At 35.4% G+C, this 11753-nt stretch overlaps 1 protein-coding gene across 1 annotated transcript; it reads left to right on the top strand.

The window, feature by feature from the left end:
* Nucleotides 1-767: 767 nt before the first annotated feature.
* Nucleotides 768-8104, top strand: LOC123664622 (piggyBac transposable element-derived protein 4-like). The gene is made up of 2 exons (XM_045599141.1): nt 768-899; nt 6266-8104. The coding sequence occupies exons 1-2, from the start codon at nt 768-770 to the stop codon at nt 8102-8104; spliced, it is 1971 nt and encodes a 656-aa protein (XP_045455097.1).
* Nucleotides 8105-11753: the final 3649 nt, after the last annotated feature.

Raw genomic sequence — 11753 nt, 5'->3', positions numbered from 1 at the left:
TTAAATCGAACGATTAAAAGATTATGAATATATGCTTGATGGCTAATGACTTAGCGTATAGCGTATTTTTATGCTGTAGAACTTGTCGCGCGTTAAACAAATAATCTAGACAGAAATTAAATTCTCAACGCGACGAAATAAAATAGATAAATAAATGAACTAACTTTAATTAAATAAAAGAATGATGAAATAAAAAATAACATCATTATCATCATCATCAACATAATTACAGCCTACATAGGCCTCCACAAGTTTACGCCAAAAATAACGTGAACTCATGTGTTTTGCCCATAGTCACCAGCTGGGCAGGTGGGTTGGTGACCGCAGGGCTGGCTTTGTCACACCGAAGATGCTGCTGCCCGTCTTCGGCCTGTGTAATAAATAACAGATTGAAATTAATTTATTACAAAGTATCAAGCACACTCTTGTACTTTAAATAAGATGACAAAATTTTAATACTAAAATTAAAATTAGGAACACACAAACTTGTCAAAATTTTTAACAAATAAAACTTAATTTAAAAAAAAAAAACGATAGCACTAGCTTATCAAAGGTTTGAATTATTCCTGGCAAAAGGTTGGAGGTTACAAAAGGTCATTTAGCCGATCCAAAGCACCGCGTGGCACCGCCTGTAGTTCCACCTTACACCACGTGGTTAAGCTCACGCAGCTCCCCACGATTTTTGGCGACGTAAAACAAGCATCGCCGACTGCCACAGGGTCGATAATCGGAGGCAGGCACCATCAGAACTGGAAATGTTAGGCAAAATGACTCGCCACGTGGTCACACCAGAAGCATCCGGCACCGTCCATGACTGCCTCGCCACAGACCCCAACAAATCGCACCCTGAACCTGGCTGTGGCTGGAGACGAAGGGAAACCAGAAACCACTCGCCACAAGCGCTATATACTCGTGAGCTAAACCCTACTCACCTAATCCCCGCCAATGGCAAAACCACACGTCACAAGGATCGCGCTAATAAACGACAACGCCTAGCAAGAAAAAAAGAGCAATTACGCACCTAAATAAATTAGTAACATTATATATGTTACAAGCCAAACAAAATTTTTGCCTTGATAGAAAATGTTCATGAATTTGTATGATACCCTCTTTTTGAAAGGTGATCATTTTGCAAAGCATTAAGACATTAGTAAGCTGTTCAAAAAGGTACAACAATAAGGAAACTCAAAATTGTTTCCTCTATAAAAACCAACTGTAAAACCTTTAAAGGAACCGTAAAGGCGTAATGTTTAATATCTCATAAAATTTACTTGAAAACCCTAAAGGTAATATTTTGTAACTACCTGTGCCCGCGACTTCGTCCGCGTGAAATTTAACTAAAAAGTTATTGTTCCATTCACTGAGTTACAAAAAAAAATTAAAGTAGCCATGTTACTCCTTATTACATCAGCTATCTGCCAGTGAAAGTCCCGTCAAAATCCGCCGTTTCAGAGATTAGCTGGAACAAACAGACAGGCAGACAAAAATTGTAATAAATGTTATTTTTGTATATGTATCTATACGCATTTAGTAAAAAGCGGTTATATTAATAATACAAACAGACACCCCCTTTTATGTATTTCTATATGTAAATTTTTTAAATATTCTGTTTATATCCGACTAGCACTTGTCTGATTAATATAAAAAAATAATAATATTCTTTATTGCACACGATACAAGCAAAAGTAGTATAATTAGAGGAAGATGTACAAAGGCGGTCTTATCGCTAAAAGAGCGATTTCTTCCAGACAAACTTTGGGTATAGGACAGCGCATAGAAAAGCGGTTAGGAAGTGTACAAATAATTGTTATAGAAATTAGAATAAATAAAAGAAGAAAAAAAGAAAAGATTTTTGTTATTATTAAATTAATATAGGTTTATTTTTGTTTATTTAGTTTTCGATACAGCAATTTTTTTAAGTACGGCTCTATTCTACCACTTGATGTTATAACAAAGGCGGTTATAAATATCTCCGTAATTGGGAACAAGTCTGATTGTTCCCAGCGAATTAAATTAATACGAAAAAGTGAACGATGACTCTCTTCTCTAACTGGACGAATTTTAATTGAGTGGATTTATTAAACTATTCAATATTTATTATACGAATTTATATAATTGTTTGCTCGCAAACGAAAAAAAAAAAATCGACTTCAATTTCATAGGACAATAATATAACGTAGGTTGACGAAAAAATATTAAAGTAAATAACATGAACTTGATTAAATTAAAATGAGATCACGTGACAATCGCCACTTTTCGAATAAAAAAAGAATTATTTAAATCGGTTCGCCCAATAAAAGTTATGAGGAGACACACATAATAAATACAGTTGTGATTGAGAACCTCCTTTATTTTAAACTCGGTTTAAAAATTATAGATTTCGAGAATATTGACGATTTAAAATAAAGAAAAAGTATGTTCCTAAAAACGTCTACATACCATGTTACTTCGCTTCTCCTAATTGGGCGTGAAGCCATTATTTTTTGTGTATGAAACTACTTTAGTCGATTTTTGTATTTAATTTCGTCGAAAATAGTCTTATTATTCTATATTTAAATTGAAATAATTCTTTCTTCTCTTAGAATGTAAAATGAAATATAAGTTAAATATTATTTTAAGTTTCAATTGAAATTTTCTTGAATGTGAGCAAAGCCACAAAAGCTAATTTGAGTGTCATTGAGAGTAACTTTCTTAGTAAAACAAAAATTACGCAGTCAAAGAAAATATTAAAACCATACGAATGAATTTCGATACTAGCACTTTTATACAAATAATATTCTTCATTTATATTCAATTCAACCTGTAATATCCCACTGCTGGGTGAAGGCCTCTCTCTCCGTGTAAAATCATACGAATGAATTTCGATACTAGCACTTTTATACAAATAATATTCTCCATTTATATTCAATTCAACCTGTAATATCCCACTGCTGGGTGAAGGCCTCTCTCTCCGTGTAGGAAAAAGATTGATGCTTAATCCAACACGCTGCTGCTCTGCGGGTTAGCGGATATATTCTCTACTGTGAGTAACAATCGCTATCATGTATTTATGATAACAACCGGGACCGACAGCTTAACGTGATCACTAGGGCAAGGTGGGGACTCGACTTGTAAATACCATATCCATACCATAGGAGAACCAAGGTAACTGACATTGCTCGAACGATTGCACAGCTGAAGTGGCAATGGGCAGGACATATTGCTCGACGAACCGATGGTCGATGGGGCGGAAAGGTTCTCGAGTGGCGACCGCGTACCGGGCGCCGCAGCGTTGGCGGTGAGACAGACAGGAGGTGGACCGACGATCTGGTCAGGGTCGCGGGAAGCTGCTGGATGCGTGCTGCGCAGAACCGATCGTCGTGGAAAGCTTTAGGGGAGGCTTATGCCCAGCAGTGGGCGTCCGTGAGCTGATGATGATGATATCCATACCGAGCGGGAAACGAACCCGCAAACACCAGTGTGTAGGCGCTGAGACGACACACTCACTACTACACCAGAACGGTTGTATTTATGTTAATAGAGGCGTTTGACAATTCAAAATTTATTTACTTTGCAGTGCTGATTACAAATCGTTTTTTTCATTTCACAAGGAGTGATTGAAGAATTCTGCCGTTCATCCATTGAATTTTTTCTTTAGGAAAATTATTTGAATAACGAAATCCTTGTAAGAGGCCCGCTTTTTCTTAATGCACGAATCGATTGAAGTATGTCAAATCTTGGGTTTTTTATTAAATTCTTTTGTATAGCTATTCCGTCTTCGATTATGCTACGATGAATGCAGTATGATCATTTAATTTGTTAATGATTTCTGTAAATACTATCTTAAATTATTTTGTTTAGATTTAAAAAACGAAGCACATGCACTATAAAGATTAATTTTATTAATTTTTTATTAATTTCTAACTAATATCATTACAATTAAATAGTGGAGCATATTTTCTTTAACTTTGAAAAATGTATACAATAGTGTTATTAGTGTTATCATGATGTAAATAAACAAATATAAACGTCTCACCTACATACACATACGCACACACATACAAACTCACACACACAGTTCTAAAGTTGCTACTTAACTTATACGCCTGTATTTTAATAATATTCATATGATATACAGATATTATAATATTACATAATGCGTTAATTTATTAATTTCATCTCGCAATACACAATTGTGTGAGTACTCTAAGCAGAAATAGTGATTGGGCTTCAATAGTCGTATCTAAATATCCATATTACGAAACTGTGTCGTCATATCATTTATTATTAATGGAATAAATTAAATGATGAATGTATTAGGCAATACATATTTAAATTATCTTTTCATCATGTTAGCTGAATTCAAGAAAGTCCGAGGCTATAGTTAAGGGCGATTAATTTTTTATTTGTTGGTATATCTAACCTAACCTAATTAATTCATCTTTGCCAATCTTCGTTAGTGATACAGTTGTATCTTGTTCAGTATATACTCTATACTCGTAGCTTGGTATAATTACAATAAATACTTTAAGATATACATTATATTTATTTATACTTGTAAAATATTTCATGGACAGTAATTTTATTAAGTGAAAAAGTGCCAAATGTAATATATTGCGTAGTACAACAATCAGCGAGCTCTTAAAATGAAATTTCTTAATAAGGAGACTAATATGTCAAACAAGAATTTAAATTGTATATGATTCTAAAGATGAAGGAAAATAAAAGAAGGTAAAAAAAAACAGACAAAAAAGCCAGCGAAAAAATATATCCGAAAATTTAAAAGAAAAAAGAACGTTGTCGAGTCAAATGACACTAAATATGCGGAAGAAAACTTGCCTAATCTCGCTCTTTTTTTATAATTTATAATTTATTTGTGAGAGTACTAAAACTAAGTGTAATATGAAATCATATCTCTTACTATTAACTCTTTAGTATCACTTAATTGCATACTTCATTCTGAAAATGGGCAGCAGCGGCTTCGGTGCGACAAAGTCAGCCCTGCGGTCACCAACCCGCCTGCCCCGCGTGGTGACTATGGGCAAACACACATTATGTATGTTCGTTGATAACTTTGGGATCGATTCGATTCTCGGACTTCGATTTCTCTGACATACATAACAAAAAATAAAAAATAAATGTATACGGTCGAATTGAGAACCCTCCTCCATTTTTCATGTTGGTTGAAAACTAAGAAATAAGTATGCGTTAGCGTAACGGTTACAGCTATGGATTGGACCTGTTGCGTCGGCGGTTGCGGATTCGATCCCTGCACATAACAAACGTTTGTATTGGCCATACAGGTGTTTGCCGTGATCTGGGTGTTTGTGCAGTTCTTGTGGGTCTCCCCACCGTGCCTCGGAGAGCACGTTAAGCCCTCGGTCCCGGTTGTCGTCATGTACACCTGATAGCGATTGTTACTCATAGTAGGGAATATATCGACGGTGCCGTAGAATAACGTCATATCTGTAAGACGATCGTTTTTCAGTAGAACCGTTCAAAGGTTTAAATTGTTATGTTTCGAAAACGAAAAAACCTGGTGCTTTTATACTTTGGAAAAATTAACATTAAGCCCGTGATTATCTATCAGTATTATTAATTATTTTTAAACAATTTTATTTAAAAAGATAGTAGGTTCGATGTTTATGTATGACGTTTTATAATGGACTTGTTGCTATCACATTTACACATGTGACGTTGTTCATCAGAAAATCTAAGATAATTAAGGGATCTAGGTGCAAATGGAACGTTTTTTTATGAAACTTAACACGTTGGTGGACAGTAACGTCCACGGACGTTCAGATAGTAAATAATGATACGACAGAACGCCTGTAGATGTCATAGTTATTACTCGTGTCACGGCAGTACGTCTGACGGCGTTTGATTTTCAATACTTTTACAAGGAAGAACATGTTGTAATGTCACCGCAAAAGTAATGCGGCTTTCCTACTGTCATCGTACATAGTTCTACAACATGTCAAGTTACACACACATTGACAGAATTCCGGTACCCCTCTCCCCGCACAGTACGCTCGTGGGCGTCGTGTTTTCATACATTTAGTCACGTAGTGCGCGTCGGCGGGAGGATTAGTGTCACCTCATACTTTCGCGCGCAAATAACGGTTCGAGTGCTAAGTTATCAACGTATTTTTGTGTTTTTATTTATCGAAACATTCAAATTCAATTCATGTAACTTACGTATAAGGTAATTGTGCTTCTAATATTAGTAGTTGCTTGTTTTGAATGCGGTTTTTTGGTATTGAAACAATAATGAATTTATCTGCAGATGGCGCCTGGAGATCCGTACGAAAGGGAACAAAAACGGTTGTTAGAATTGTTCAATGAAGTTGAAACTCCGGAATCTAGTGAAGATCCATATGCTGATGATGGGGAATACGGGTCCGACAAGGACTACTATCCTTCAGGCGACGAGTCGTTGAGTTCTGACGATGCTGCTGGACGCCGCCCACAAAAACACGCTAGTAACTCATCTGGTGAGTCTTCTTCGTCTAGTGATTCGGATGATAGTGAAAAAACATTTTGCCCTTCCGAGGACGAACAACGGAATGAGAATATTTCAGTTACCCAAAACCTTCATGTTTCGGAGGCGACGTCATCTGGCATTCCTTTATCGTCAAACGATCGGCTTATAAATCAAGATGATCGCCCCAATTCACCAGATATTTCTGATCAGCTTACTAGCCCAATCAGTCATGCTCCCAGGACATCTGCTGAGATACCTTCAGTAGTAGAAGGTTGGTCTGACACGGTGACCGATATACCTGATTTTAATTTTGATAACGCTGCTTCTGGTATTCAAGTAAACATTGATAACATAGAAAATGTTATGGACTTTTTTCATCTTGTTTTTCCACGGAATTTCGTTGAATATCTGGTAATATGTACTAATAATTATGGTAAATCTTTGTGCCAAACTAACAAACCACATACAAGATATAGCCGCAAAGCTGTCTTTCGTGAAACCAATTATGAAGAAATGCTGAAATTTCTAGGACTTAGCCTTCTGAAAGGTCATATAAAATGTCCTAAACAAAGGAACCTTTTTACTTTAACCAAAGCAATGTATTATCATCCGATCTTTACCTACACTATGTCAGGGCGACGGTATGAACAATTATTACGCTGTCTATATGCATCGGAATTGGAGGCTAAAGGACAACAGAAGATTATAAAATTCATAGATATGTTGACTATTAACTTCAGAAAAATATATAGTGCAGGCGAGAATTTGTCATTAGATGAGTCCCTACTTCTATTTCGGGGTCGGCTACATTTTCGACAATATATAAAGTCAAAAAAAGCCCGATACGGAATTAAATTCTATGAACTTACTACGTTTGATGGCTATGTACTCAATATATTGATGTACTCTGGTAAGGAAACAACAAATCAGAATATGGATGGCGATGAATCTAAGACAGAAAAACTAGTATTAAGGTTGATGCGGCCATATTTGCTTCGTGGTCATCACTTATTCATGGACAACTATTATAACTCTGTAAAGTTGTCACAGAAATTGCTTGATTTGAACACTCATAGCACCGGCACCTTACGTAAGAGTCGTAAAGATAATCCTAAATTTATTACGACAAAAAAATTGAAAAAAGGCGAGCATGTATGGGCTCGCAAAAACAAGGTATATGTTTCCAATTGGAAAGATAAACGCCCTGTCCTGATGGTTACAACTAAAGTTCATCCCTCGATTATAGAAGTTTCAAACAGATTTGGCAAATCCCGTTTAAAGCCTGCCGAAGTTGATACATATAACAGAAACATGTCTGGCATTGATCGTTGTGATCAGATGGTATCTTACTATTCTTGTCCCCGAAAAACCATCAGATGGTACAAGAAAGTAATATTTTACATGATGGACATTGTAGTGTGGAACGCCTTTTTTCTTTATAGAAAATATAAAAAAAATAATTCAAGCTTGTACTCGTACATAAACTACCGAGAAGAACTGATACAGGAATTTATTGGGCTGGACAAAAATTTGAAGGGAAGCGACTTGATAAAGACGTCCAGTATTCACGATAACAGGCGATTCCGACCCACGACGACATGCACTGCTAATATACCCGATAATGATGGGAGTGTAATTTAAGGTCACTGGCCAGAACAAATGCCTGCACGACCTGGAACTACAAAAAAATTTGCATTTTTGAAATGCAAATTTTGTACACAAAAAAAGATACGAAAGGAAACGAGTTATCGTTGTAAAGGCTGTTCTGATAAACCTCCTCTTTGCCCATCTTGCTTTGAACCATATCATGCAAGTTTACTAAATCCTGATGATGATTAAATTATATTGTAACGAGTTGATTTAAATAAGTTTTAACTTACAAGAAAATATTATTAATATTAAGGTCAGATTTTGTCATTAGATTGCTTCTTAAAATATAATGCTGGCAGACTACAATATTTTGATAATTTAATTTCGGAATTTAAAAAAGGCTGATTACATAAGTAAATTTAAATTAAAATTAACCTTATAGAATAGTATTGTGTTCAAGTTAGTACTTAAATAACATTGTTAGTGAAATGTTGCTGTGATTACTATCATAATACCTAGTGGTAAACGTACATCTAAAGCTAAAAGAGTTTTAATGTTTTATTTGAATTTCAATACAGGCAAGATAAAAAGATGATTATATTAGCAACTTGTTAATTATAAAAGAGGCTGATTAATTTTGTGATTATTATTAAACAAATTTATATATAAAATACTGGTTTTATTACTATTATCTGTATAATCAACTTTACGGCTATAGGCGTGTAGTCCCTATGCGTAGTTTTCATGACATGCAACATGACAGTACGCTCATAGACGTAAGCGCCTATAGGCGTTCTGTCACTCAACAACATTGTACATACAACCGCATTGACGCTACGCCCATAGGCAATGTATGAGAATAAGAAGTGTCATTTAGGAAGAAATTCTTAACTTGTACTGTCCACCAACGTGTTAAGCTAGTTATTTCGTCCTATATGCATATTCCAGATTTATTTTGAGCAGTCATTTTCATAAGTAGCATGTAATAAATGGTAATAAATATATTATTGTTCATATAAAATCGATTATAAGTTTATTACAAAGGTATCAAAATTATCAGTTCAAATTTATAAATAATAATCAAACATAAAAATTTTTTCACTTCTTTAAATAAGATTCATTTCATTCACTAAAAAATCTCCAACACTTTCTTCCCATTAAAACTAAAACTATTCTTGTTCAATCACTTTTACTTCCTCTTCTTGACTATGCTGATGCTTGTTATCTAGATGCTACTGAAGAACAACTCAATAAACTAGAGAGACTACAGAACTCATGCATTCGTTTTATTTTTGGACTTTGTAAGTTTGACCACGTCTCTAAGTTTCGAAGTGAGCTCAAATGGCTTCCCATTAGGCTTCGCAGGAATACTCATATTCTTTGTCTCCTATATAACATTTTATTTAATCCCTTTTCACCTAATTACCTTCGCGAGCGTTTTGAATTTTTACATCCTCCTGGTTCCTCGAGCCGATCCAACGTACAACTACTGTTGCGTATTCCTTCACACTCTTCTAGTTTCTATACTAATTCCTACACTGTCCACGCAGCTAGGCTGTGGAATTCATTGCCGTCATCAATTCGCACTTCATCATTACAGCCTATACAGTCCACTGCTGGACATAGGCCTCCACAAGTTTACGCCAAAAATAACGTGAACTCATGTGTTTGCCCATAGTCACCACGCTGGGCAGGCGGGTTGGTGACCGCAGTACTGGCTTTGTCGCACCGAAGACGCTGCTGCCCGTCTTCGGCCTGTGTATTTCAAAGCCAGCAGTTGGATGGTTATCCCGCCATCGGTCGGCTTCTTAAGTTCCAAGGTGGTTGTGGAACCTTGTTATCCCTTAGTCGCCTCTTACGACACCCACGGGAAGAGAGGGGGTGGCTAAATTCTTTAGTGCCGTAGCCACACAGCACGTCAATTCGCACTTGCACGTCTATATATACATTTAACAAAAAAATAAAAGAGCATTATCTTTCCTTATCATAATTTTAACTATGTGGGTATAATATATTTATATTTGAATATTATTATTTTGTGTGTCAGCTATATATATATTTTTTAGATAATATATCCGCCAACCCGCATTGGAGCAGCGTGGTGGATTAAGCTCTGATCCCTCTTCTACATGGGGAAAGAGGCTTATGCGCAGTAGTGGGATATTACAGGCTGAACCGCAAGTATGTGGAAATTTACGTTAAATATGTATATATATGTGCTGTGTGGCTACGGGTGCTGTGTGGCTACGGCACTAAAGAATTTAGCCACCCCCTCTCTTCCCGTGGGTGTCGTAAGAGGCGACTAAGGGATAACAAGGTTCCACAACCATCTTGGAACTTAAGAAGCCGACCGATGGCGGGATAACCATCCAACTGCTGGCTTTGAAATACACAGGCCGAAGACGGGCAGCAGCGTCTTCGGTGCGACGAAGCCAGTACTGCGGTCACCAACCCGCCTGCCCAGCGTGGTGACTATGGGCAAAACACATGAGTTCACGTTATTTTTGGCGTAAACTTGTGGAGGCCTATGTCCAGCAGTGGACTGTATAGGCTGTAATGATGATGTATATATATACATATATATATTATATAGACATATATATATATATATATATATATATATATATATATATGCATATATATATATATATATATATATATATAATTATCACAGATATATATAGATATATATATATATATATCTGTGATAATTATTTTTAAAACATACAATTATGACATACAAATAAACCAGTAACTCTAAGAACCTTACTGCTATTCGGACAGATTAACATTATTTTTGTTACATCTGTAATGGGTTATTTTATGATCGTGTTTGTTGTTGAAGTATGATTTGTACAACAGATTAATAATAAAACTTTGTTAGCTTATAACAACACAAATGTGTATAATGTTGTTTATTACGATAATAATATTTCCTCAGACTGGTGTTATCTTTATTAAAATAACAAATAATGCTCAGTTTTTCTTTGTATTCTTTTCTGAAAGTCTGGAAAAATAGAACAATCCAGTATTTACAACTCTTTGATTCTGTAACATTTTTACGTTTTAGCAGAGCGCTAAGTAGATATATTCACATAATTATACACTACACACACAGATCAGGTTTGCATTTATCAAAATAAATATTTAAAAATTTATCATTTCAGTTAAACAAGCATCAAATCGCTAATAAATTTTATCAAACATCTTTCTTGTTTGTGCTACATACGATATCTGTCTATCGAATAAAAAATATCCCATTAATCTATACTATACTCTTCGAGTTTTTCCTTGAGAAAAGCCTTTGCCAAACAGTGTCACCTTTTCAAGCTAGTACAATTGGCATTTACGTAAACATAGGTATATTATTTACTATAGAGATCTTGAAGGTACAATTACTTATGATTACAACTCTCGGTTCCATCCTAGTCTTAAAATATCGTTAATTAATTGCAATGCGGTTACGCGCGAAATAAAATTACGACCTCAAGGCGAATTTATACGAATCCGCATCGAAAAGTTCGTCAGTAAGTCTCGCAGTGGAGTAATCTCCGGCCAGATCTATTTGGACTTTAGTTTAATTCGTTTAATTTACGCAGGATGATTTAGCGATAAAATTCTACATTACAACATTTTTATGGAAAAAGGCTTATTAATTTATATCTAATATTATAGATCTAAAGAATATATTTGACTATGG

The sequence above is a fragment of the Melitaea cinxia genome, chromosome 22 (genome assembly GCF_905220565.1).
Source record: "Melitaea cinxia chromosome 22, ilMelCinx1.1, whole genome shotgun sequence".
Taxonomy (NCBI): Eukaryota; Metazoa; Arthropoda; class Insecta; order Lepidoptera; family Nymphalidae; genus Melitaea; species Melitaea cinxia.
This window is presented reverse-complemented; position numbering and strand designations above follow the sequence as displayed.